We start from the raw sequence: 26,087 nt of genomic DNA, 5'->3' as shown, positions 1-26,087 counted from the left end.
ACCTACTTCCTTCGCTCGATCCCACGTACCTTCCTTTCCCGCTCAAGCGGCGGCTCCGTTCGTCGTTCGCAATGTCCCGGAGGACATTCGACGGCCGGCTCCCATGGGTGTCGTGCCCGGGCTGTGCTTAAAATCAAGGCAAATGACAATCTTGAAAAATAGTTCAATTTAGTTCCTTACGGAAGGCGCCGTTTCAAAAGTTTCGACGGCTCGGCGAGCGACCAATCCGGGCGAGAATTGATCGGGGGCCCTTTAGCGCACTTGCTAGCTCGCTACGGCCCGACGGATGTCCTCCGTCATCATGCCACTTTCCAAGTGCCGCTGTATGATGTGTTGGAAATGCTGCGTGTATTTTTGCTGTAATCAACGCATGCCACGTCCATGACATTTTCCATTGGTGCACCTAATTAAAAAAAACAAAAACGGTCGCATTTGTCATTTTTTTGTGCTTTAACCCAAAGGCTAGCCCAAACAGATATCAGCGAAATTGAACGATTGGACGTATTCGGGCGCACCGGAATGCACGTGGGAAAATAAACACTTTTGTCATGCGCCCTTGATTTTTAGTTGATATTTATAGAAGTTGTGCCGTGTAGATGACGGTCCACGTTTTAAAAAAAGCCCTATGGATGGCAATATTTATAGAGAATCATCGACTTGAAAATGTCACATCTGTTTGCAAATGGGATTTGCCAAGGCTCGGTGATGTTCTTTGTTCGAAAAGTATGAAATATGGTCGTCAAAGGGTGTTTTGCAAAGCCAACCCATCCAAGTGCCCCACTGACCCACTTGAGCGGGCGACGACTGCTCTGAGCTCGATTGCTCTTCCTGCAAGCCTGCCAGCCTGCTCGCGTCCGGAGGACTCGAGTACCCGGATGTGGCGGGCTGTCACAACAACAGCTGGACGAGGGCTCGCTGATGAAATTACGTCTGAAGTAAGTCGTCCATTTTTCGGCCCTTATGCTTTTTACGGCCACGTTTAAAGCTCTAGAGGTTCTTTCCTAAGCTATTGTTTATTGGTACTCGACAATGAGGTTAGTGCGTTCGTTTTATTAGCGACGTGAGTGTGAAGCTATCTTCGAGCTAGCTAAACAAAACACGAGCAGTAAACGCTGGCGTAAAATAATACATTGGAGCTTCCCTCGAAATTGCCTAAACGTTTTTGTGTGTTGATGTCGAAATAACATTCATTCGTCTTTTCTCTGACGGTTGGTTGAACTCTGCCCTGAGCCTCTTCCATGAATATAAGAGGTTTGTTTTCCCCTCCAGTCTCCATTCATTAGAATTCCGACGTATGCGTCGCAAGTTGGGACTAGTTTCAGTCAAAAAAAGTCATCGAATTCGGGCCTTTTCAAGATGACGTCAACCTGAAACCCCACTTGGATGAGCCACTCAGACTTGATCATTCCCCCAAATAGGAGAAGAACGGATCCGTACGTGGTGGACTTGAGTGTGTGACATGTCAATTGTGGTGGGTCACATGACAGGTGTCGCCGCGATGGAGCAGCGAAACGGTGGCGGAGGCGGCGGCGGCAGCGGAGGCGGCAGCAGCAGTGACGACGATGACGAGATGGTGGATCTCACCGGGGCCACGCTGGACTTCTCGTCCACCTACGACGACCCCCTCCTAGCTTCCGGTACGAGTCCACTCAACTCGTCCGACCGTTCCGCTCTCCGTCCGACAGACTGGCGCGGCCCGGCGATTGCCTTTTCCACGTCACATGACTCGGCGTGAACGAGCAGGTCAGACCGGATCTGGCTTTGTTGTCGACTGTCGAGCGGGCTGATTAACGGCGCGTGACGGCGCTCTTGAGTGCAAAGGTAATGAGATAAAACCCTCGTGAGTAAGGAGCGGAGTTCATTTGGGGACGAGTCTCACATGGCAGCGCAGCAATTCCTTATCCAACACTTGGCTCAGGGCGCATCACCTTTTTTTTCTTTTCTGACCAAAAATGAAATGCAAGCTGAAAATGTGGAATAGCTTGGAACTAGCATCACGACAAACGGTATCCTGTCCACCAAGGACTCATTTCCCACTTACTTTGCTATTCCACCAACGCAAGAGTTTCCATAGCAAAAGCCAAGCGCTAAGAATTGTCGTCGTTGCTAGCCACCGCCGTCTCTTTGCAATATCCAGGAGGTTACGAGGCGTACGCCGGCCCCTCCAAATGGCCGGAGCGTCCGGAGGACGTGGCGCCCGGACTCGGCACCTACGAGGACTTCAACACCATCGACTGGGTCCGCGAGAAGAGCAAGGACCGCGACAGGCACCGAGAGGTAGCATCCCTGCTTCACTTCTTGCTTGGTTGATTTTTTCTTGTCTTCTCGTACGGAAACTTTCTTTCACGTTCGGCAGATCAGCAACAAGAGCAAAGAGTCGGTCGTCTCCATGGCCCTGAGTATCATCGACGCTTTCTCCGGTTGGCTGCTGATGCTCCTGGTGGGCCTCATGTCAGGTGGGTCCGCTCGCGGTGGTCGGCTAACGTCTGCCTAACGTTTGGCTAACGTTTGGCTAACGTTTGGCCAACGTTTGGCCGACGTTTGGCTAACGTTTGCCTGACGTCAGGCTAACGTTTGGCTGACCTCAGGCTAACGTTTGGCTAACGTCAGGCTAACGTTTGGCTAACGTCAGGCTAACGTTTGGCTAACGTCAGGCTAACATTTGGCTAACGTCAGGCTAACGTTTGGCTAACGTCAGGCTAACGTCAGGCTAATGTTCGGCTAACGTCCGGCTAACATCCGGCTAACATCTGGCTAACCTCCGACTAACATCCGGATAACCTCTGGAACCGCCCCGTCAGGCGCGGTGGCGGGCGGCATCGACATCGCGGCCCACTGGCTGACGGACATGAAGGGCGGCGTCTGCTTGGCGGGCTTCTGGTTCAATCACGAGCACTGCTGCTGGACCTCCAACCAGACCACCTTCCAAGACCGCCATCGCTGTCCCCAATGGCAGAGCTGGGCCCAACTCATTAGCGGGAGCTCGCAGGTGACCCCTCCACCGCTGGAATTGGGCCCGGCTCGCCACGCGCCGTAGTCATCGGGCTCCACAGCGTTTTTTCCCGCCAGGGCGCGTTGGCGTACACGCTGGACTACGCAATGTACATCTTCTGGGCGCTCCTATTCGCCTTCCTGGCCGTCACGCTGGTCCGGGCTTTCGCTCCGTACGCGTGCGGCTCCGGAATCCCCGAGGTGAGCGTGTCCAGCGGCTCTGCGCTAACTCGTGCCTCGGTGCCCATGGGCCGCTTTTTATTTCTTTTTTTTGTTTGTTCCCGCCGCCCAGATCAAAACCATCCTGAGCGGCTTCATCATCCGTGGCTACCTGGGCAAGTGGACGCTCCTCATCAAGACGGTGACTTTGGTCCTGGCCGTGTCCTCGGGCCTGAGCCTGGGGAAGGAAGGCCCGCTGGTGCACGTGGCCTGCTGCTGCGCTAACATCCTGTGCCGCTTCTTCACCAAATACCGCAAGAACGAGGCCAAGCGCAGAGAGGTGGCGCCTCCGCCCACGCCGCACGCCGACATGGCCCGGCGAGAGCATAGCGAGCTAGCGTTCCGGCTTCTGCGCAGGTGCTGTCCGCGGCGGCGGCGGTGGGCGTGTCGGTGGCGTTCGGCGCGCCGATCGGCGGCGTCCTGTTCAGCTTGGAGGAGGTGAGGCCCGCCGATGCACCGCGTCGCTCGCGGCCGGCCGCCTGTAAAGAAACTCTTGTCCCCTGGTGGGCAGGTGAGCTATTACTTCCCCCTTAAAACGCTGTGGCGCTCCTTCTTCGCCGCCCTGGTGGCCGCCTTCACGCTGCGCTCCATCAACCCCTTCGGCAACAGCCGATTGGTTCTCTTCTACGTGGAGTTCCACGCCCCGTGGCACCTGGTGGAGCTGGGGCCCTTTGTCCTCCTGGGCATCTTCGGAGGACTGTGGGGGGCGCTTTTCATCAAGGCCAACATCGCGTGGTGCCGTCGACGTAAGCGCGAACCGCCGCACGTCCGCGTCTCCGTCTTTTGACGCAGGCGCCTCCCTCCCTCCGTCCCGGCAGGCAAGACGACCCGTCTGGGCCGCTACCCGGTGCTGGAGGTGCTGGCGGTGGCGGCGCTGACGGCCCTGTTGGCCTTCCCCAACGGCTACACCAGGATGAGCGGGGCCGAGCTCATTTCGGAGCTTTTCAACGATTGCTCGCTGCTCGACTCCTCGCAGCTCTGCGGCTACAAACAGGTAGGAGGCGTCTTTTCCTCTTTCCCTTTTGGCGGCCCAGTGAGCGCGAGCGCCCTCCCCGCAGCCCGCGAACACCACGCAGAGCGGATCGAGCGACGGCCTGGCCGACCGGCCGGCCGGCGAGGGCCTCTACGCCGCCCTGTGGCAGTTGGCGCTGGCCTTGCTCTTCAAGATGGTCATCACCGTCGTTACCTTCGGGATGAAGGTCGGGCGCGCGGCCGTCCGCTCCGTTTTTGCCGGTCATTCCCGCGCTCTAACGTCTGCCGTCGGCATGACGCGCAGGTTCCGTCCGGACTGTTCATCCCCAGCATGGCGGTGGGCGCCATCGCGGGCAGGCTGCTGGGCGTCGGCATGGAGCAGCTGGCCTACTACAAGCACGATTGGTTCCTCTTCCGAGGCTGGTGCTCGCCCGGCGCCGACTGCATCACGCCGGGCCTCTACGCCATGGTGGGCGCCGCCGCCTGCCTCGGTGAGTCCGAGAGTCTTTGGTCGGCGTGCGCTTTTGTGCTCGAGCCGCTAGAGAGCGCTGCTGCGCGTCAAGTAGTTGTTTAGGCGTGTAGAATAACAAAGCAGGCTTGGCTATTCGCTACGCCCGTAAACCGGTGGGTGTCCTTTAAGGCGGCGTGACGCGCATGACGGTGTCTCTGGTGGTCATCATGTTCGAGCTGACGGGCGGCCTGGAGTACATCGTGCCGCTCATGGCCGCCACCATGACCAGCAAGTGGGTGGCCGACGCTTTTGGACGGGAAGGAATCTACGAGGTGAGGTGTCCGAAACCGTCCCGGGCCGTTCCGGGCCGGTCGGAATCCGTTCCCGCGCTACTTCCGAGCGGCACTTGACGGAGGATCCCGCCAGGCGCACATCCGGCTCAACGGCTACCCCTTCCTGGAGGCCAAAGAGGAGTTTGAGCACAGCAGCCTGGCCCAGGACGTGATGAGGCCCCGGAGGTCGGAACCCGCCCTGGCCGTCCTCACGCAGGACGGCATGACCGTGGGCGAGGTGGAGGTGGGTGGGACCGCCGACTCGCTCTGACGCGCCGCGGTCTGCCGCGGATGACCTTTGCCTCCCGCCCCCCAACGCAGGCGCTGGTGGAAGGAACGCACTTCAGCGGCTTTCCCGTCGTCGTCTCCCATCAGTCCCAGCGCTTGGTGGGCTTTGTGCTCCGGAGAGATCTTCTCATCTCCATCGGTGCGTGCGCGTTGGCGTGTCGGCATGGGCTGGAAAAAGACGGCGACTCTGCTAACACGCTTTTTCTCCTCGGTCTAGATAACGCCCGCCAGCGTCAAGAGGGCGTGGTGAGCGTGTCCCAGGTGCTCTTCACCCAGCACGCCCCCGCCCGGGCCCCCGAGGCGCCCCCTCCCGTCCGCCTCAGGAACATCTTGGACCTCAGCCCCTTCACCGTCACCGACCACACGCCCATGGACATCACGGTGGACATCTTCCGCAAACTGGGCCTGCGCCAGTGCCTGGTCACGCACAACGGGTGAGTCATTGCGTAGCGGCGCGGACTAGAAGCGCGGCGTCGGTCGGTCGGTCGGTCCGGCCAGCGGTCAGCTTGAGCGTCGGCGTTTGTTTCCGTCTGACGGCGCTTTTTCCTTTTCCCGCTTTTTTGTGTATGTGCGTGGCTTTTGTGCTTAGGAGACTTCTGGGCATTATCACCAAAAAGGACGTTCTCAAACACATGGCGCACATCGCCGACAGAGACTCCGACTCCGTTCTCTTCAACTGAAGCCAGGCGGGCTCACGCCGTCTTTTTGTACACTCCGTCATCAGAACAGTAACGTGGGGGGCTTTCAGAGCAAGCCTGTGGAACATTTGGCATCCCCCCTTTCGTCCGGCCCCCGATCTGCTTCTCCCCCCCCCCCCCACCCCGTCCACGTTTGTGGCTGCAAAAGAGAGAATAGTACTTCAGAGGGAAGGAGAAGATAACATTTTCAGAAGTCCCCGCGGCCATCGAACGAGCCCGGACGAATCGAGACGCTCCGTGTAGAGCCGGACGGCTTAGCAAAATGCAAAACGCCTCCTGGGTCGGGCGTGTGCGGACACACACGTTTGGGAAACCAACAAAGAAAAGCATTAATGTCATGTTGAAGGATTTTTGTCCTCCACTAAATTATTTCTCTGATTCGATGCCTCTCCCCTGGTCTTCATTTGACTTTTGATGACTTTCTTTCACCTGCCAACTCCGATGCCTTGAATTTCCTCCACAAATCTTATTCCGACACCAGAATTTTCCCATCGCGGCATCCTTTATTTACCCGCCTCTGCCCGGCTAGCTCAAACCGATGGAACACGAGATGTTGGAAAGTGTTGTTTGGGTTGTCCGCTCTGGCTCTCCCTACTGTCGCGTTGGGTGCAACCGTGGACAAAACGGGGTGCGCTTGATCTGCCAGGAGGTATTTGCCAAGTGGGGGAAGGAGGCGGAGTGTGGAATGTGCACGTCTTGTATTCCCGTGCCGACTGACACTTCACATGAGGCTCGGGTTACCCACCTGACTCGCCTCTCCCACGCACGCTCGGCCCTGTTTTCAGGCGCTCGTGGCTTGCCGCTTTCTCTCGCGGGGGTCCCGTCCCGCGTTCCCAGGGCCCCCGCCTATGTCCAAGGGCATTTCGAAGGCGCTGAAAGCGGCGATTCAAGGAGTCACCCGACACCTTCGAGTGTCGCGTCGCCGGCGCATGACGTGTGCGTGCATATTTGCACGCGTCACGGAACCCGAGCCGCCCGCCGTGCCGTGCCGGGCCCGGGCCTCGGGGGCTTTCCCACAGTCGGAGACGCTCACGTAACTTCCACCTTTAGGGCCAAAAGGCGGCCAGGTAGCGTCCACCCCGAGTTCCCACGTGCGCTGGCGGCGGCGGCGGCGTTAGCCCATTATATGCTAACAATGGTCGTGGAACCTAGCTGGCTTTGTGCAAGCCTCATAGTATTGAAATCTTTCAAAACACTGAGCTCACCATGTCCAAGGCGGCTCTTTGTCGTCTCTTGTTTTGACTGCAAGAGAAAGAAAATGGAAGGAGCCAGCCCCGAAGAACCGGGCCGGAGTCTTCGGGGGGCCGCCGAGCGTTTGCTTTGTGTTCCCAGGCGCTTTGGGCCCCGGCCCCGGCCCTTTGCGCCTCCCCGAGAAGGGGGGCAGGCTTGTGCGAGATCTTATCGAGCGCCCAGTAAGGCGTCGGGCTTTTTCTGCATTGTTTTAGGTGCCCCGCCAGGGATGGCGATTAGCGCGACTCCCACTGCTTTTGCAATGGCCGGTAGTCTGGCCGGTGGCCCCGCTTTGTCTCTTCAGGATGCTTTCCAAAAGTCACTTCCTGCCGGGCCGCGAGGAAAACGCCGCCCGAGGAGGAGAAGCGCGCTAAAGCCAAAGCCGCTGGCTCGCTGGCTCGCTGGCTCCGCGGCCTGGTGCCCGGCGCGAGTAGCTTTTGGGCCCGCCCCCTGACCCAAAACACGGGAAAAGACGGAGCGCATCTGGAATCGTTTGCCCGCGTCGGAGCCGGATCGCCTTCTCCGCCCGCCCTTGCGCGTTCTCGTCCAATGTTTTTCACGGAGAAATGCAAAGAGGCCCGTCACAGCCCTTTTCTTTTTACTCCTCGTTGACATGGGCCAGATCCCCGGCACCGGCGTACGGCCAGGCCTAAATCTGGTCCGGACTTTGAGCTTTGGCCATCTCGCTCTTTCTCTGTCCGGACGACAAAGCGCGTGGAGGGTGAGCCGCTCGGAATCCCGCACCCGAGTCCGAGTGGGGCTCGCCGATCCGCTCCGTGTCGGACGCTGACCTCTGAGCAGGGGCTTCCAATTTTGCCTAATGTGTGGGACCAGGTGTCAAAGGGCCATAGTTCAGAAGCCGTCGCGCTTCGTTTGTTCTTTTCACGGATGGACGGACGGGGGATTGATTGATTGATTGGAAGGGCCTGTTTTTCCAAATGATGGAGCCATCCACTTTCTCAAGATGTCGTTGAAAGCAAACGGCTGGCGTGACATTGCCAGCCAGACGGCTTATATCTCCGTTGGCCACGAACGAACAAAGGAAGATCTGGACAAAAAAAATGGCAACCGCATTTGAAGCAAAGCGCTCCGGCGGCTTTCGCTCTAATCGATGATGTCGGAGCGGCGCCTTTCAAGTGGGCCATGTGTCCTTTGAAAAATTCTATTCTTTAAAAAAGAATAACATGAAAGCCCACCCTGCATGAGACCGGTCCATAATCCAATCCCGGCCGTCTCTCCCGTCGACAAAGGATTGGACCACTCCCCGAAACCGAGGTTGAGTGGGCTGTGGGCCCCTCCCCCGCCCGCACAAAGTACGTGGCCATTTCTGGTCAAGCGGGCGGGGGTGGCGCGCTCTGCGTGCGACTGCCAACGTCCTCCTCCTGGCCTCACTCTCCTATAATTTTCTGGACAAACTCTTTGGTCGCACGGCAGATGCTTGCGCTGGGATGGGAGCAAAGCGTTCGCACGTGTTTACCTCGCGGCGCTCTCCGACCTCGGCGTCGGATGCCAGGAACGACGTCACGACGGCCGCTCGTTTCCTGGTGGCTATTTTTGAAAACATCTTTTGCTTTATTGAGTACTTGTCAATCATCGTCCACAGGTTTGTAAACACAACGCCCGCAAATATTCCGCTTAGCGGCGGCTTTGCAGGTTACGCGGGAAAGACCACATTTCTTTTTCTATTATTTACACGTGAAAGAGAAAAAGGAGGCGGAACTGGTCGGGCCGCTGGTGAGCCTCGACCTACTTTTTTCTCTTTTCTGTGGCTCAGTGCCTTCTGCCTCCGCACCGCACCGCACCGCACCGCACCGCACCGCACCGCACCGTCCTCCCTTCCAATAAAGCTGGCAGTGAGAACCGCCAGTGGCTTTAAAGCGTAGAAGTGGACGCGGCCGGCTTTTCCCACGGGATTCGTATGTCCCGGCACGGGCCCGTTCCGCTCCGCGTCCCTTCCACGTTTTATTGTCTGTACATTCTTCGGTCTGGAGTCCAAACGTTAGGATTTCCTCGCAAGAAGAGCAGCAAGAAGAAAAAAAAATCAAAACAAAAGCAAAACCAAACTCCCTCACGGAGGAGGAAAACAAGTCCGTCAGCAGCCCGTTGTCTCTGGAATAGGCCCCTCCCCTTCCTCCCCCCACCCCCCAGTGGTTTTCTTTGGCTCAAAATAGATGTCGCAACTTTATCTCTGGCCCTTTTCCCGGCGTGCCGAGCGATGGGGCCTCTCTTTCCTCTTCTCCCGGACCCCCTCCCTCCGCTCGGCGTACGCCGGCCCGTCGCTCGCTCAGAGGTCCAGTCTGAAGGCGCCGAAGTAGCTGGAGGAGTCATCGGCGTTGAGCATGGTCGGCGACGACACGGACACGAAGAGTTCGTCGCCCGCCCGCAGCTCGAAGAGCCCGCCTTGGTAGACGGAGTGGAGGGCGTACTCCGCGTCGGGTGCCCAGCACTTGGTGCCCACCCCCTTGAGGAGCTGATGCCGAACAGGGAACGACGACGAAGACGAATCGTCAGCCAAGCTCCGAGGAGCCAACGTGGGCGGCGGTGGCGGCGGGGGCCCTACCTGTATGGGGCTGGGGTAGGAGGTTTTCTTGTAGACGCACTGCACCAGCTGGTGGCTGACGCTGCGCTGGTCCGTGTCGCCGCTGGCCGGCGACGGGTAGCGGAAGTACACCTGCGAGTACAGGTAGTAGCGGCCGTCCCGAGGAACTCGCAGCCTGCCGTTGCTCAGGGTCATGTTGCGCAGGTGGGCGCCCAAGCTCCTGTTGGCCCACGAGCGCACCACGTGACGGCACGACTGGTGCAGGTCCTTCTGGGGGTAGCCTGGGTGGGGGGAAAGGGAGCCGGTGAGCGTGGCGAGAGCCGGACAGGGCGGCTCTCGCTACCGAGCCGGCCCTCACCTGGCAAGCCGCTGTCCCGCAGGGTCAAGTGGGCCGAGGGCCTCTGCGCCACCGAGCTGGGGAACTTGGACCCCGTGTCGTTGAAGGAGCGAGGCAGGCTTCTGGCCACTGGGGAGCCAAAGCACACGCCGCTCACAAAACAGGTCACAGCACGCGGCCGGCCGCGGCGTACGAGTGCGTCCTTCTTACCCATGAAGGTCTGTTTGGAGATCATGTTCTCCGTCACCTAAAAAAACAACAACAACAACATGAAAAAGAGCCTTTGCGAGATCCAATAGATTCTAAGGCCCCAAAAACGCTCGGTGGACTTTTTGTTTTGGAGGGGGCTTTGATGTGGCCGCATTCCTGACTAATCTTCAGCCGTTTGTTTTGTCGCTCTTCCATCCTCTGGTTTATGTCTCTCCTTCGCTCCGAGAGGCCCGAGAGGAAGCAAGCGGAGCGTTCGCAATCCCTGGCCAAATGTCTTTGTTAGCCTAGCCTGGCCTCCCGATCTTCCTTTTCACACAGGTACCCGACTCGCGTCCGGTACCTGTTACGCCCCCCCCCTCCCCCCTCGCACGTTTGGCCGGTCCACGGTCGCGCTCGACGGAGCGCGACAGTCTGGGCTCGGCGTTCCTCGAGCTCCGAGAGCGGAAAATTGCCTCCTCGCTCGCCCGTGAGGGGGAAAAAGGGGGAAATTGGCGGCGCTTTTGTTCCGGGGGCCAACAAATGTGCTTTTCATTCCCTGGCGAGCCGCGGGCTCTCGCTCCCATTCCGGCGCGGAAGGTCGTGCGTCTCCGGAGGCTCCGTCCCCCGAAGCGCCGGCGTTTACCGAGCGCGGAGCGAAAGCCGTCCGCCCGCCATGCCAAATCCGTTTGGTGTCTGGCCTGGGGGCACAACTTTGTCTCCGGGAGAACAAAACCGGCAGGCGATCGATGGGAACGTCCGGCGCGCCGTCCAGCCGGGGGCCCTCTCCCGCTTGGACCCCGCGCCGGCCAGCCTCGACTTCCCGAGCGGCGCTCGCCGAGGACTGGTCCGACGGGCACGGCCGGGCGAAGGAGCCTCCCGAGCCTCTAAGTTCCAAGAAGGAAGCCAGAACGCACAAAAGGCTTTTGTTTGTGGTTTGGGAAATTCTTTTTTGTTTGAAAAGAAGGCCACAAATAGAAACACGAAAGACGACCTTTTGACTTCCTCCTCCGTATTTCCGCTAAGCCACAGACGAGCATGCCGCCAAACGTGTCTCGCTGGGGTCAGAGGTTGGACTGCGGCTTATTTATAGCTCGCGCTCCGGATTCCTCCTCGGTTGCCCGGGCGCGTAAACGCGCAAGACGGACCCAGCCAACTCGCCGGCGACGACGCCCCTTGTTTCTTTACGGAGTCAGCGTAGCGTCTTGAGATCTCGGCGCTCGCCTAACGGGTCGTTCTGACCAAAGTTGAAAAGAAAGCCAAAGCTTATCGTGGCCGTGGCGCTCGCTCGCTCGCTCGCTCTGCAAATCTAAAAATAAAAGCGCTTCAAAAGCCCCGCAGAGCACAACATGCTCACCACGTGGTGTAAGTAAGCAAAAGAAAAAAAAAAGGAGGTCGGAATTGCGGTGGAGTCCGAGTCACTAAGCCCCTCCCCTTCGCGGCCCACGGCCGCCGACGGCCTTACCTTGGAGATGTAGGCTTTGACGCTCTCGGCCAGCTTGATGCAAGGTTCTCCCAGCAACTGGGCCAGCTGCTCCGGAATGTCCGGGTCCAGGGCGTTGAGCAAGCTCAGACATTTCAGCTCCTCCGTCACCCCCTGACTGCGCACCTGCAGGCATAGCACAAAAGAAGGGCCGCCCGAGATTAGCAAGGAGCTCGCTGGCCCAAATGGCCGCTGACCTGCCGCTTTTTTTTCCCCCTTTCCCCGCCTGGTTTGTCTTGGTTCGCAAAGCGACTCCCACTCTCACGAGCGCCTCTGGCACGAGGTGTTTCATGCGGGGGAGCAGCGCGGCGGGCTAAGCTTTCCGGGAAACATTGCGATTGTTGCAGACTGGCCGCGGATGACTCAGCCTTCGCCGCCCGTCTGCTCTTAATGACATTCGCATGGCGAGATGACCCACTTTGGGTCGGGGGAAGGAACGGCGCCGCCTCTCTTTCCCTTTCTTTTTCCTCCGCGACTGCGGATGGTTATCGCGTGCCGCCGTTTGCTCGGTCTGGCCACCGCGTTCCCGCTGCGCTAGCGTGAGCCGCGTGCTACTTGCGGCGCTCGCTAACGCAAAACAGGCAAACGCCGTTTCGCCCAAAAGTGCTGACGTTTCCTTCGTCTCGATGCGGTGGCGACGGAAACGATTCACATGAGTTTGAGGGGGACGTCTGGCCGCCGACAGAAGTCCATCCGTGTTTGATTGGAAAAGAAATCTCAGAAGTGTCACTCCAGCGAGAGTGGCGCCCGATCCATTCCAAGCGGGAGGGATGGCTCGGGCGCCACTCTCGCTGGAGTGACGCTTCTGAGATTTTTTTTTTCCAATCAAACACGGATGGACTTCTGTCGGCGGCCAGACGTCCTCTTTATTGCCTCCTTTGGTTTTTTTGAGCGCCAAGAGGCAACTCTGCACCGTTTGGCCTTTGGGATGCTTTCTGTCCGCGTGCCGTCGCCACGGCGACCGTGGCAAACTCTCAGGAAGCGGGGAACAATACAATTCAGTGTTCCCACCCCGAGTGCGCTCATGGGTGTCTCCCCTCCCAGGCCGTTTTCTTGGCAGGCCTTCGCCGGACGCCCAGCCCCAGCGAGCCAGCTGAAAACTGTGCACGCCACTCCGATTCGGTGGCAAAGACGGGCGACTCTAAATTTAGGCGCCCACTTTGATCTAAGGCGCACGTTACTGGTGCGCTTGGCACGGACCGCCGCCGGCAGCTGCGCTCCCAGCGTAAATCATTGGGAAAATCCGGCGTCGACGCGAAAGCAAACACGGGAGGCCCTCGGAGACCGCCCCGGGCCCCCCCCGGCGCGCGCTCCGGAACCTCCCGTAGGCTCGGATGGACGGCAAAAGATGTTTATTGGCACGTCGTGGACAAAGTTGTCGCTTTTGTTTGGAAGTCGCCGCCCGAGCCTCGGCGCCAAATGGTTTTGTTGAGTCGCGGGAGGGTTGACCGCGACTGCGGTCGGATGACTTTTGCCGTCATGTGGCGCGCACGTGTGTCCGCTCGCTGCGCCTGCTTGATCAACGAGGCCCCCGGCGAGACCCGCGTGCGGTCAGGAATGCTGCGAGCGAGCGAGCGAGCGAGCGACCAAACCGGTCCCCGTTACGTGTGAAAGTGCCAGGGCGGGCGTCGGCGCCGTGACTTCTGACAGCTCTGGATTCTTTCTGTTTTGCTAGTGATTAGGTAAGCTTGCTTTTCTAGCCCGGGTGCTTTTGCCAGAATACAGATAAGGATTTATAGCTAGATAACAATTCATAACAACCTGCAATCAGGTCCAGAGGTCGGCCTAGGCTTCTGGTAAACAGGTTCGGGTTAGGCTTTTGGTAAACAGGTGGAGAAGGAGGAAGCGACCCACTTGTGCCACCGCGTCCCAAAAGCGTCACCTTCCCATTGGCCGGGGGCCAGCCGGGACTCATTTGCGCCGTCAGTCCGCCCCACGGCCTTTATGGCCGCTTGTTGACAAACGGCGCAAACGGAGCCATAAAGCGCACGCCAACGCCGACGCTAATGAGCGTGTGCGCGTGCCGTCGCGGGAATGCCAAACGTTTGGTTTTAGAAGGTGCTTTTCGCTCTCGGACGGCCAGAGTTTTGGAGGAGGTCCGCAAAGCAAAGCGCTGATGTTTGCTGATGTTATATTTCGGAGGCTTGTTGTCCAATCAGTTTGGGCGATGAAAAGGGTCAGCCGGCGACACCCCCGTGTCGAAGGGTGGCGAAAGCGAACCCTTTTGAATGTTTGCAGTTGGAGCCATTCTGGAAGCCACTCGTGGCGTCATCACGTGCTTTCTTTGTTTTTCGCCGTACGTCTCACTCGGGGCGTCGGAGAGCGTGTGACGCTTTCGCTCTTTTGCTTTGGCGAGCGCTGGAGAATTCTACATTGTCCTGTCCCGGCTGCGCTTGTTTGCTCGTCGGCGGGAGGGGGGGGCTTTTAAACAAGGGGGAATTCCCCCCCTCGCCAAACAAACACATGCTCATGTGTTTGATGAGGCATGGAAACAAGTTAGTTGGGCCTCGCCAACACACAATATGCGCAGTGTTACTGGAAAAAAGCACCTTTTTGTGCTCATGTGAACTCGGCGCTCGCCGTCACGCCAAGATGCGATGAACGGCGTGCTCGGAATAATGAGGATAATGAGGCCGTTAGCGCCGCTCTTGCCTTTGGGGGATCTTATCGGCTCGCCCGTCCAAACAAGCGTCCCTCGCACGCACGCACGCCCCCGGAACGCCGGCACGAGCGAGGACGGAGCGGCTCGTTTTCTGAGGCGGGCGCATCTGCGCAGATGCGCCCGGGGCGAGGCGGCCAAACGTCGCCGTTTGTTGGCCTGCTTTCTGGCTGGCCCGGACCAGTCCAAAATGCTTCCAGATGGAGGCGCCACCTCCGGGGACGTTGTTTGGATGCTCGTGCAGCTGGGATGATTTCCACAAATCAGCTCCAGTGTGGAGAAAGTCTCGGGATGACTTCACACCAGAAAAATGCACCGCTCGCCGGAGCGCCGTGCACGCCGTGCACGCGCGTGCGCGAACGAGCGAGTAAGCGAGCCCGAGCGGTTTGCCTCCCCCTATGCTGGAGTTCTTACCTGCGAGATGGACATGTTCAGGTAGACAAAGAGCCCCGTGGTGGAGGCCACCTGTAGCACCACAACCACCGCCACCACCAGGGCCAGCCACGTCTTGGAAGGGGCGTCGGGGCGCCCCGCGCCGCTCGGCCCCCCGGCCGGGACCATCATGTAGGTGGTGGACTCGTTGCTCACCGATCGGAAATAATCCTGCTGTTGCTGTTGCTGTTGCTGCTGCCGCTGCTGTTCGCTGGGGCTGGCCATGGCGCCGCACGCCCGCCCAAGCGCGGATGGAACTCCGGGGACGGCCGCCAACCTGCCTTAGATCTCCATGCGAGGAGGAGGCGACTACTGCCGGGACGCGGGCGGCCCTGCCTGCCGTGGCCAGCCGAGGAGAGGAGGAGCGGACGAATGAGGCCGCCCGCCAGACCCAGCGGCGAGAACTTGTGGAGGGGCCGGCTTAACCTCTTTGTCACCCGAGCGGGGGGCGGGGGCGGGGAGGAGCGGCGGGCCGAGAGAGAGAGAGAGAAAGAGAGACGAAGGCACGACTTGGAAACTGCCTTTCCACGTCAAACTTTGAAAGAGTCCCAAGTCGGCGCAAAAGACAGCCGCCAAAGGCAAGCGGGCGGCCGCAAAGATGGCCGGGTCGCTCACTGCATTTGGCTTCCCTTCATCGTCACTTTTTCTTGCTTTTTGGAACACTAGAAAACAGCGAGCTGCTGAAGACGGCGGCCACACGAAGGCGCCGCAACCGGGAGGGCGGCCACACGAGGGCGTCACGACCGAGAGGGCGTTGTCACCAAGAGGGCGGCCACACGAGGGCGCCCCCGCTACCAAAACAAGGAGAGGAGGACGCGCCTTGCTCCGAAAGCCATCCATTTGTATTTGTTCTTCGCAAAGGACTGGAGAGAAATCCCAATGGTCAAGCCACCGTCCAATTGGCTATTATGCGGCTGGGGTGGGGGGGCGACTCCCGTCACTAGCTGAAAAACAGGCCCTGGCCCTGTTTTGGGTCCCCGGCGGCGAGGGAAGCGTGTTTGGAGTGTGCAAGGTCGCACGGCGGACCGCAGACGCGCACGCTCCACCAGACCGCAGCACCTGCCAGCGGCGGACGCCGCGCTCGCCTTCTGCCGGGGACGCCGACAACATGTTGATTGTGGGATTCGGCGAGCGGTCACGTGGACGAGTCTTCAACCTTCAAATGCCTCGTCTTTGTCGCCGCGAGCCGACGGATTGCGCAAAGATGACCTACAAACAGTGCGCTCAATTTCTGGCTTTTACTCTGTCTCAACAGCATGAACGGGCCTCGCGTGCTGCCCACTCGTGGACATTTAAGGCTACTGCAAACGCAAACTTTACGCTTCTTAACACCGTCCCGCATCGCCGTACGTTAGAGGCGCTCCCTCGCCAGCGTCGGCCATGACGTTTTGGGCCAAGCGTCCGGCGAGCTCCCCCACCGGATCCCGATCCCTTTGTTCGCGCAGGAGACAGCCGACGATGTCCCGGGCCAGAGCGTCCGCAAACTCCGCCGCGGTGCCGTCGGGCTGGCGGGCGGGCGAATTGGTACCCGGCTGCGCTTTCTTCCCATTGGCCACGTTTCTCTCCCGATTTTCCTCATAGGCCTTCATCGCGGTTTCCTGTCGAGATTAAATGGCGCTTTCGTCTCTCGCGTGTCCAATTCCCGTGCCAGATCGGACGAATGCAACTCACTCACCTCGCCGTGTCAAGTACGGATATGGCGACGCTGGCTTCCTGAGTGCTTGACAGGAAATGCATGTACACACACACACACACACACACACTGCGGCTCATTTGTGTACATAATAGAGCAGCTGTTATTCAAGACAAAATGAAGAAAGAAAAGGAGCGCACGCCGTGTTCTGTCAACCGGCCACAACTTGAATGGCTTTGAAAGTGGCAAAGTTCATTGGAAACGATGACTCCACTTTGGGGCCCCGTTTAGGGTTTGTTTATTCATCTTGTGTCAAACGGAAAGCAGCTTGAGGAAAAACTGGATGGCAAAATAAATCCTCAAAATACATAAGGGTCATGAAATGGACTGATTGGCTGCCCAATCCGTCCCAAGTTGGGAGGCCTGGCAGCGAATGAACGAACATTCCCAGTAGGATGATGATGATTGTCCGTCATCATGAATGGCACTGGAAGAATTAATGACAGCGAATCCTTATTTATTTTACAGAAGAATAGAAAATAGGTCACTACGCGCCGAGACATTTGAATGCATACATTAGAAAGTAAATAAAGATTGAAATAAACGAATGACAAGTCAACGCGGAAGTGCTCAAATGGCATTTTAAATGCTGCATTTGGCCGCAGCCGATTGGCTGCTTCAAGTGAACACAGATGGCGTCGTTGACGTTGACGGAAGTCAGGAGTGTGTTTGGGAAAATTCGAGGCTTCTCCCGGCGGCTCCTTCAGCCCCGTGTTTAGCCTCACTTCAACTAACCCCCGCCCGCGCGACTTGCGAGTGAATTTGGAATGCTTTGGCTCGGAAACCCGCCTGCTTTGAATCCTGACGGAAATCTTGCGGGAAAAACAGCCCACTACGAAGTCCAACCCGGCGTGTAGCCAAAGCGAACGGGAGAAGCCGGCGAGCGGACAAGGTAGTCGGGAGACCCCGCTGATGAAAACGAGCGCCTCTTTTGATAGCACTCTTCTTCGGCAGCTCGCCGATTGGCTGGCCACGCTTTATTTAGGCCAATCGGCGAGCCGCAGCCAGATTCGATTGTGGGAACACGCTTTGGTCTGTGTGCGTAAAACAAACGGCTCCGGGGCTCTTTATCTTTTTTTTGTTAGAAAACTCGAGGAATCGGCGTCCACTGCTGCACGTTGGCACTCGCCGCTTTGAGGTAGGAGCGCGTCCGACTGCCCCTTGGCGTCTTTTCGCGTCCGACTGCTCGTTCGCCTTCGTTCGTAGCGTCCATCGGCTTTCGCTTTGCCTTGTGTGCAGGGGACATGCCTTTGACAAGAGGGAGAAGAGCCAAAGACCACGCCGTTCGGGTAAGGCAAAATGGTCGATAAAAAGCTGCCACCGGGGCCCTCCTCCTACAACTTGTTTCTTTTGGTTGCAGGCGGCTGGCGCTCACGAAAAGAGGGCTCCTTCCCCTTCAGAAGAAGCTCCCAGGAAGCGGGGGGCCTTCCTCAACCTCACCAATGTAAGCACGGCCAACTCATCCAAAGTTGACCAAAGTGACATTACTTCAAAGTTTCCTTTCATCACGACTGCTCCAAATAAAGGGGGGATGGCGGAATGGCCACCTTCTCAAACTTTGCGGCTTTTGTGTCATTGGATGAACAAATAAGTGCCGCTCGTCTGTTTTACAGGCCGGTAAAGGTCTGGTTCGATTCCCGGGCAGCAAGAAGAAAGCCAACGCGCCCCCCAAGAGCGGCGCGGAGCAGAAAGCGCCCGCCGTTGACCGAGAGGAGAAAGAGAACGCCGTGGGTCGGGTCCCCGAGGCCCCTCGCCCGCCAGCGCACCTGGAGAGACCCCAGGTGAGCCCCCCCCCCCGCCTCCGCCTCGGCGGTGGCGCGACGCGGCAAGCTTCCTCCTCCCGTCGGCAGATTCCGCCCGAGTTTGACGTGGACGCCGAGGACCGCGACGACTGCCTGACGTGTCCCGAGTACGCCAAGGACATCTTCGACTACCTGAAAAGCCGCGAGGTGAGCGCCGGGCGAACACGAGGCCGGGGGCGGAGCTTCCCGGCTGCAAGGTGGCCTTCCTCCCTCCCTCCCTCCCTCCCTCCCTCCCTCCGCAGGAGAAGTTCGCCCTGCCCGACTTCATGGCCTTGCAGCCCGCCGTCAACGCCGAGATGCGTGCCATCCTGGTGGACTGGCTGGTGGAAGTGCAGGTGAGTCGGTGGGCCAGAACGCCCCCCGCATGCCCCCCGCTTAACGGCGGCCCCTCCCCAGGAGAACTTTGAGCTGTACCACGAGACCCTGTACTTGGCCGTCAAGCTGACCGACCACTTCCTGGCCCGGACGCCCGTGGCCCGCCAGAGCCTGCAGCTGCTGGGCTCGGCCGCCTTGATGATCGCCTGCAAGTTTGAGGTGCCCGCTCGACGGACGGCCGCGGGCCACTGAGCGCCGGGCTATTTCTTTCTGATTTTTTTTTTTTGCAGGAGCGCAACCCGCCGTGCGTGGAAGACTTTGTTTACATCTGCGACGACACGTACAGCAAGGAGCAGTTCCTCTCCATGGAGTCGCGCATCTTCAGCGCGCTGGGCTTCGACATCGGCATCCCCATCGCCTACAGCTTTCTGCGTCGCTACGCCAAGGTGGGAGCTCTCTTCTGAGCCATTTGTCAGGAAGATGAAGAGGCCTTTGTCTTTGTGCAGTGCGCCGGCGTGGGCATGGACACGCTAACGCTGGCCCGCTACTACTGCGAGCTGAGCCTGATGGACGCGGAGCTGGCGCGGGAGCGAGCTTCGCTGCTGGCGGCGGCCTGCCTGCTGCTGGCGCTGCTCGGCAAAGACCTGCAAGGATGGGTAAGCGCCCGCCCGCTCGCTCGGCCCCGCCGTCCGTCTTCTCTCTTTTTGACGTCCGGGCCGCCGTCCTTCTTTGCCGCTCGCAGTCGCCCGTCCTGCGCTTCCACAGTGGCTACGCCCTGCCCGAAGTGGGGCCGGTGGCACGGCGGCTTCACTCCACGCTGGCCCAACCCCCCAGCGGCAACCTGAACGCCGTCCGCCAGAAATACGCCCACCCGTAAGAGCGATCGGGGGCGGGGGGGTCGCCGGTCCTCGGAACCCACCGTTGCTTGACCGCCGGGCCTTTTGGTCCCGTCCAGGGTGTTTTTCAGAGTGGCGCTGCTGCCGTTGGTAGGCGTGGACGTTCTGGAGAAGCTCTCGTCCGCTTGATCGTGGCCTGCCGTCACCCCCGCAAACCTCAGCACGTTCGGCTGTAAATATGTACTTTGTTCTATTTTGTCTGTCCCTTTTATCCGCCGTTGCCAAAAGTGTTTTCTTCAAAGACGTGTTTTTACTGTTGTCAAAAAAGTGCAATGTTGTGTGCGACTGAGGGACGGACGGGTGGAAGACTCCTTCCTCCTTCAAATAAAGATGCTCTTTTATATCCACCAGCAGGCTTTTTGCGTCCTCTTGTCGCCCGGGTTGCCGAAATTGGGCCCACGGGTGCGGGTACGTCGGGCCGACGGGTGGCGTCCGACAAGCCGTTTGTTTTCTCGCCAATTGTCATCGCGGTGTCACGTGAAGAGAGAGCGAGAGAGATGGATGGATGGAGATTAGTCAGAGATAAAGTAGGCCATGGCGCCGCCATCTTGCTCTCTTCTGGTGTAAGCGGCGATGAAGGACGGCAGGGGAACGTTTGGCCAGTGGCCGCCTTAAAAGAATGTCCGTGTGTTGTTTTGAATCCACTCAGAATAGATGAAAGACTGATGCCGCTTCCAAATCGGCCTTGCAATCCCGATGCCGTTTCGTCTTTGACCCGCGACGAGCCTTTTCTGTTATCGCCGTCACGGGCGGCGAGCGCGTTGGCGTGACTGCCATGGGATGACTGCCACTTTTCCAAGCGTGACCGCCCGCCGTCAGATTGGATGCTCGGCTGTCTTGCTTGGTTTTATTTGTTGTTTGATTTGCTGCCGCCCTCCCGCTTCAAATTATTTCCAAAATGAAACGTCACCTTTTCTCTGGACAAGACACAATTCTCCTGTGGACGCTCCAATCCGAATGAATCGTAATTTGGACGTCTATGGTCGTCAATGGCAGCCGGTCTGGAGACCTCACTGCCTCTCTTTGCTTTAAAAACGCCCCTTTTATCAGGCGTGACGTCCCCAAAAAATGAATGAGACCAAAAAGGAGAATGTGAATGAGGCTCGCCCCCGCCGCCGCCGCTGGCTTTATTGATTCCAAACATGCGTCCCTCCTGCAGTGTCGCGCACGAGCCTTTGGCGCGTGCACGCGGCCGCAACGCCAGTTTCGGAACGTGAGAGGTGGCCGCCGCTGTCGCCGCCGCTGCAACTTTTCCACGCGGATTTTGACGCCTATTGCACGAGAGAGCCACCTCACGAGTCGTTGATTTATTCTGCCCTCTACCTCCCCCCCCCCCCACCACCACCATCTCTCTAGAGCGGCATTGCTGCACTGCACGCCCGCCCGCTTCTTCGAGCAGCCGAACCGGAGCGCGCGGCTGTGGAAGGAGGCGACGCCGACGCCGACGCCGAGGTGACCGCAGCCGGAGCCGCAATTAGACGCGTGAGCAGGTAAGGTGAGTGAGGTGAGTGAGGTGTGTGTGTGGAGGGAGGGAGGGAAGGGGGCGGACACCGTGACACCGTCCCTGTTGTCGCCGTCTCTGGTCTCCGTTCTCACGCCGTCGGGTTCGGAAAGCAACTCTGCTTTGACGCATGCGGCCGCCTGGCACCGACGCGACGCGTATTGGACATGGGGGCGGTGGTTGAGGGGTGGGGTGGGGGGTCACTGGGATTGGTGGCTAGGTGGCTCGGCTCTTTCGTCCGGCGGCTGAGGCGTGGTCGTGGGGTAGTGGGCGGGGCTTCAGTGCCAGCTCAGGCTCTCCCCCTTCCCCCCAAAAAGCGCCTCCGCATGGCTGCCGCGGACGGCGATAGACGTCCAATTCGCCCCGAGCGGGAGAATGAATCCAGCGTGGTTCTAAAACTCATTGGATGCGCGTTCCGGTCAGTGGCGCCAGAGCGCTTGGGAATTCTTCTCCGTGATGGCGTCGGTATTCTTCCTCCGCCCCGGCTCGCTCGAGGCTTCGGGACGGCGAGTTCTCTCACGTGGTTGACCCCGCATTAAATCACGGAACGCCATTAAAGCCGAGATGGCGGAACGGACGGCTTCAAGGACGGCCGTGTCGTTTTCCACCGCTTGACCTTTACCCTAAACGGAGGCGTAGCGTTCGTTGGAAGTGAAGACCGATGGCGCCTCCAAAAACCTTGGCCAGATCAACGGCATGCATTTTCATTTTGAACAGTCCGCCGACGGCAAAAGCGCTCGGGCCCTGCCAACATTTGGCGGCCCGCCCTTGACGGCGACGACATCCCGTGGCCTTCAATTAGTCTGAGAGCGTGGCTCGCCGCCGGCCGCCATTTATCTCGCCGCCCGTCAAACGGCGCGATGGGGCAAAGCGACGGCCCACCTCGTTAGTATGGGCCCCGCGTTCCAGATGGACGGACGCCGGCGTTTCTCCGCTTCCGGAGTCGAGGGCTCTTCGCCGGCCGTCGCCGAGGAAACGGCGGCCCGCGGTCTCCTCATTGTGCATGCTGTGTGTATTTCGCTGTCGGCCACACAGCGCCCGCAATGTGGAGGCCGGGACGCACGCGCACCCCCGATGTAGTCTCGTCCAGACCCTATTTTTCGTATCACCAATCGAACTGCCAATCAAAAGGCTCACGTTTTTTGGGGGTATGTACCAGAAAAACAAAGTCGTCATAGTAGAATGGGGAACCAAGTGCAAGCTGTCAAGGTAACATTAAAGGCGTTCCAGACGTATCGATTGCGTTGTCCCACTGTGTTCAAGTGCTCACTTTTGCCTGCCAGTTGGGTAAATTGCATGCTTTTAGGGGCTATCATCGAAGGAGGGTGTGGCGTTTAGCGGGTGCGCCGACCCCCATCGCCGCTAATGGATGCCTCCATAGAGCGCTGGCCAAAAAGTTCCGCTCGGGCGGGTCACCTCCGACCACCGCCGAAGAAACGCCTTGGAGTCGACAGCAGAAGAAGCGCCTTCATTTGGGAGTCTGCCCTTGGGCATTCAGGCGTTCAGGCGTGATCACGGCACCGAGCCAAATCCGTTGTGGCAGCTCGCCAGACGGAAGGCATTCCAAAGTAGCTGACGCGCACGGCGGGTCAATCCCTCGCCTGGCGTAATGGCGTCCCATCTGCCCACTCCATTAGATGAGGTGGCCGGCCGCCGGCAGAACGTCGCGGCGCCATCGCCGGAGTCGGGAGAAGAGGCCTTTCCGTCATCGGGACGTCCCTAAAAACGGGGGCCCATCCCACGGCCCCCATGCTTGCCAATTTGTCTGCGCTAAAGCTAATGGCTACACCTTGTCCTTAAATGGACAAGAAGCGAGAGCCGCCACGACACTCGATACCGTTTTTTTTTTCTGGAGGTATCGCGCCGTTTGTCCGCGGCGAGATGGGGAAAAAAAGTCTCGGGGGGATCGAGTTTTCGCACACGGCTCCCAAATCAGCTTCCACTTCCCTTCTTCGGTCTTCTGGACTCGGAGGGAAGCCATTGACTTTCAGGCACTGCAACTTTTCAACGTCTCCAACGCCATTGAGCCCATCCTCATCCTCTCTCTCCCCAGGTCCCGGAGGAGGAGGCGGCCTCGGACCCCGGCCGACTCGAAATGAAAAGCCCCCCGTCGGACTGGCTCCCTCCAAAGCGCCCGAGTAAGTCTCCGTTGATGCCTCGCCGAGCCCCCAAGGGTTGAGGCTCCGCCGTCCGGGATGGGCGGCCCGGCGAGCGGGGAGGACGGGGCTTCCTGGACGCAGTTCAACCGGAGCCTGGCGACGGCGGCGGCCGGCGAGGAGAGCAAGAACTGGCCGGCGCTGCTCATCCTGGTGGTCATCGCGCTGACGGTGGGCGGCAACATCCTGGTCATCCTGGCCGTGTCGCTGGAGAAGAAGCTCCAAAACGCCACCAATTTCTTCCTGAGGTCTTTGGCGGTGGCCGACATGCTGGTGGGCATCCTGGTCATGCCCGTCTCCCTCATCAACGTCCTCTACGGTGAGTGCTCGGCGGCCGGCCGGTCAGAGCCGGCGGCGGCAAGGGCGCCGGCTCTGACCGGCCGCCCGTCCGCCGGAGGCAGACTACGCCTGGCCCCTGCCGAACGCCCTGTGTCCCATCTGGATCTACCTGGACGTGCTCTTCTCCACCGCCTCCATCATGCACCTGTGCGCCATCTCGCTGGACCGCTACGTGGCCATCCGCAACCCCATCGAGCACAGCCGATTCAACTCCAGGACCAAAGCCATGATGAAGATCGCCGCCGTCTGGACCGTATCCGTAGGTGAGGTCCGGGCCGGGTGCTGCTGGTGGTGGTGGTGGTGGTGGTGGTGGTGGTGGTGGTGGTGGTGGGGGGGGGTGTAGGTGTTTAGCATCAGCCTCGGGCCCGGCTCTTTTTACTACTGTCCACACAGCCGTCTCCACGCCCATCCCGGTGATCGGCCTCCGCCACGAGGACAAGGTGTTGGTCAACGGCAGCTGCGTGCTCAACGAGGAGCGCTTCATCCTGATGGGTTCCTTCGTGGCCTTCTTCATCCCGCTGGTCATCATGGTGGTCACGTACGGCCTCACCGTCCAAGTGCTGCAGCGCCAGGCCACCGTCTTCCTGCGCGAGGCCAAGTCGCCCCCCCGGCAACCCTGCCGGGCCCCCGCCGAGGTCCGGGCGCCAGGTGAGCTCGGGCGCGTTCGCGCACGCAACGGGGACCCCTACGACGGCCGCCCTGCCTTCCCTCGCCGCAGGCGCGTCAGAGCCGGGCCTCCTCCTGGGCGTCTCGGGGGGCCTCCTCCCGGGCGGCTCCCCGTCGGAGCGCCGCGGCGTCCCTCCCGGCTCTGAGGCCGCGTCGCAGCCGAGCTCGCCGGCCGCCGGGCGTGGCCGACACGGGATGATGCAGGCCATCAAGAACGAGAGGCGGGCCTCCAAGGTGGGCCGGGCGCTCGCGACGGTCGCGTCGGGCCGGCCGGGCGAGCGCCCGCCCCCTCCCGGTCCCGATCCCCCCCCAATTGGGTTATGTCGCAGGTGCTGGGGATCGTCTTCTTCCTCTTCCTCGTCATGTGGTGTCCTTTCTTCATCACCAACGTCACGTTGGTGCTGTGCGGCGACGGCACCTGCGACGAGTCTCTGCTGCACGAGCTGCTCAACGTCTTTGTGTGGGTGGGCTACATCTCGTCGGGGGTCAACCCGCTGGTCTACACGCTCTTCAACAAGACCTACAGGAGAGCCTTCTCCAGCTACATCCGCTGTCGCTATGGCGCCGGCACCAAGGCGGCCGGGGTCGGGGTCGGCCAGGCCTTCAAGAACCCCGCGGCTCCGCCCTCGTCCTCGCCCAACGCCGACTGTCGGAACGGCGGCCGGATGGCGCCGATCCCCGAGGACGGCGGGGCGCAGCCACTCCTGGCGGGGGCGCTCTCCGAAACGGAAACGGAAGAGCCGGAGGCCGAGCTGTCGCTGGTCAGTTGCGGCTCCGCCTCCACCGTCCACACCAGCAGCGTGTGACGCCTGCCTGCGCCTGCCTGCCTGCCTTTGGGAAGGCGAGCCCTCCCGGAATGCCAATGGACCACTCGCTGTTTGGAGGTCCCGTAGCGCCCTCCTGTGGACAAGTGGAGATTTGTCAGGGAAGAGCCGACGCTCGGTCACGCCGAGTCTCTCTCCTCTTCCTCGAACTGCCACTATTTGTACATCTGTGCAGTTTTGTGTCCGTATACACTTGTAGAGAATAAAAAAAAAGTGTGTGTATGCTTATGCTTATTTGTGTCTTCCTGAGCTGCCATGGAGTTGGTGCGTGACCCCCCCATAACCCCTCTACTTCCCCGCCCCTAGCCACTTTGTAACGTATGACAACGTCGGCGTCCGGAAAGGGAAACACGGAGAGGCCCGGAAAAGGAAACCACAAGTCCGTTTGTTTAGCGTGCTTTCGCGTGTTTTCGGTTTTTCACTTTGTTTGCAAACGTCTTTTTGCGCGTGAAATGGCTCCCAGTGAGGTCTGCGTGCGGCCAACAAATCACCTTTACTGGAAGGTCAATATCATGAGGAGTTTGGATTACGTTTGACACTTGACGTCCGTCCACCTGCTCGGCCAAAGTCTCGACCAAGGTAAGAAGTGCTGCTGCCATTTCCTACTGCATTGTTCTCCAAACGTTCTCGTGTCTTATTTAAATGGAGTAACCAAAATAAACTCACTTAAAACTGAATAGTCTAATTAAAATTAAGTTAATTTCGGTTACTCGATTTAAATAAGACATGGATCTTGTTTAAAAATACATAAACATTTCTGAAAATGGATTGAAATGAGCCCTTTAAATTTTTGGGGGAGGATTGTATGTGATTAAGAAAAAACGCTCCTCGATTTTTTGCAATACCAAAAGCGTCCGCCAGGTAGCAGTCTCGGCGTGTAAATGCCATTTTGTTCTCTTAAGACTTAAGTCATAGGAGACATAGGGAGACTGCCCTCTGGCGGATACCGTCAGTATTGCTACCATGGGAAGCGTTTTTTCTTATTTTTTAATCAAAGAAACAATACAATTTTAAAGGGCTGAATTAAATCACGTTTCAGCAATTTTATGTATTATTAAACAAGATTCATGTCTTTAAA

General features: G+C 59.0%; 5 protein-coding genes across 6 annotated transcripts; 4 read left to right on the top strand and 1 right to left on the bottom strand.

The window, feature by feature from the left end:
• The first annotated feature begins 768 nt into the window (after positions 1 to 768).
• On the top strand, positions 769 to 6,329 carry LOC144066197 (H(+)/Cl(-) exchange transporter 5-like). 2 transcript variants are annotated; one of them, XM_077589569.1, is made up of 17 exons: positions 769 to 935; positions 1,488 to 1,637; positions 2,138 to 2,277; positions 2,357 to 2,456; positions 2,802 to 2,989; positions 3,070 to 3,192; positions 3,284 to 3,490; positions 3,568 to 3,648; positions 3,722 to 3,956; positions 4,029 to 4,204; positions 4,269 to 4,409; positions 4,487 to 4,673; positions 4,823 to 4,965; positions 5,060 to 5,209; positions 5,287 to 5,392; positions 5,471 to 5,687; positions 5,843 to 6,329. In XM_077589569.1, exons 2-17 carry the CDS (start codon positions 1,499 to 1,501, stop codon positions 5,931 to 5,933), a joined length of 2,424 nt encoding a protein of 807 aa, XP_077445695.1. In that variant the 5' UTR covers positions 769 to 935; positions 1,488 to 1,498; the 3' UTR covers positions 5,934 to 6,329. The 2 variants fall into 2 exon arrangements, with proteins under 2 accessions (XP_077445695.1, XP_077445694.1); XM_077589568.1 differs by lacking the exon at positions 769 to 935 and adding an exon at positions 961 to 1,251.
• Positions 6,330 to 8,718: 2,389 nt separating this feature from the next.
• Positions 8,719 to 15,220, bottom strand: tnfsf10l (TNF superfamily member 10, like). The gene is made up of 6 exons (XM_077589585.1): positions 14,800 to 15,220; positions 11,709 to 11,852; positions 10,268 to 10,304; positions 10,079 to 10,186; positions 9,742 to 10,001; positions 8,719 to 9,651 (listed from the first exon to the last, which is right to left on the bottom strand). The coding sequence occupies exons 1-6, from the start codon at positions 15,040 to 15,042 to the stop codon at positions 9,466 to 9,468; spliced, it is 978 nt and encodes a 325-aa protein (XP_077445711.1). The 5' UTR covers positions 15,043 to 15,220; the 3' UTR covers positions 8,719 to 9,465.
• On the top strand, positions 12,604 to 17,058 carry LOC144066209 (uncharacterized). Its single transcript, XM_077589587.1, has 2 exons — positions 12,604 to 15,395; positions 15,484 to 17,058. Exons 1-2 carry the CDS (start codon positions 15,190 to 15,192, stop codon positions 16,199 to 16,201), a joined length of 924 nt encoding a protein of 307 aa, XP_077445713.1. The 5' UTR covers positions 12,604 to 15,189; the 3' UTR covers positions 16,202 to 17,058.
• A 153-nt stretch (positions 17,059 to 17,211) lies between these two features.
• On the top strand, positions 17,212 to 19,870 carry ccnb3 (cyclin B3). The gene is made up of 11 exons (XM_077589583.1): positions 17,212 to 17,648; positions 17,750 to 17,799; positions 17,871 to 17,954; positions 18,124 to 18,291; positions 18,361 to 18,459; positions 18,555 to 18,647; positions 18,709 to 18,846; positions 18,918 to 19,073; positions 19,134 to 19,283; positions 19,370 to 19,500; positions 19,583 to 19,870. The coding sequence occupies exons 2-11, from the start codon at positions 17,755 to 17,757 to the stop codon at positions 19,650 to 19,652; spliced, it is 1,134 nt and encodes a 377-aa protein (XP_077445709.1). The 5' UTR covers positions 17,212 to 17,648; positions 17,750 to 17,754; the 3' UTR covers positions 19,653 to 19,870.
• Positions 19,871 to 20,392: 522 nt separating this feature from the next.
• htr2cl1 (5-hydroxytryptamine (serotonin) receptor 2C, G protein-coupled-like 1) lies at positions 20,393 to 25,134 on the top strand. Its single transcript, XM_077589579.1, has 6 exons — positions 20,393 to 21,013; positions 23,078 to 23,499; positions 23,582 to 23,782; positions 23,913 to 24,167; positions 24,238 to 24,419; positions 24,515 to 25,134. The coding sequence occupies exons 2-6, from the start codon at positions 23,220 to 23,222 to the stop codon at positions 24,989 to 24,991; spliced, it is 1,395 nt and encodes a 464-aa protein (XP_077445705.1). The 5' UTR covers positions 20,393 to 21,013; positions 23,078 to 23,219; the 3' UTR covers positions 24,992 to 25,134.
• Positions 25,135 to 26,087: the final 953 nt, after the last annotated feature.

This window comes from Stigmatopora argus, chromosome 20 (genome assembly GCF_051989625.1).
Source record: "Stigmatopora argus isolate UIUO_Sarg chromosome 20, RoL_Sarg_1.0, whole genome shotgun sequence".
Lineage (NCBI taxonomy): Eukaryota > Metazoa > Chordata > Actinopteri > Syngnathiformes > Syngnathidae > Stigmatopora > Stigmatopora argus.
The sequence above is the reverse complement of the archived record's forward strand: the minus strand, read 5'-3'. Positions and strand labels throughout refer to the sequence as shown.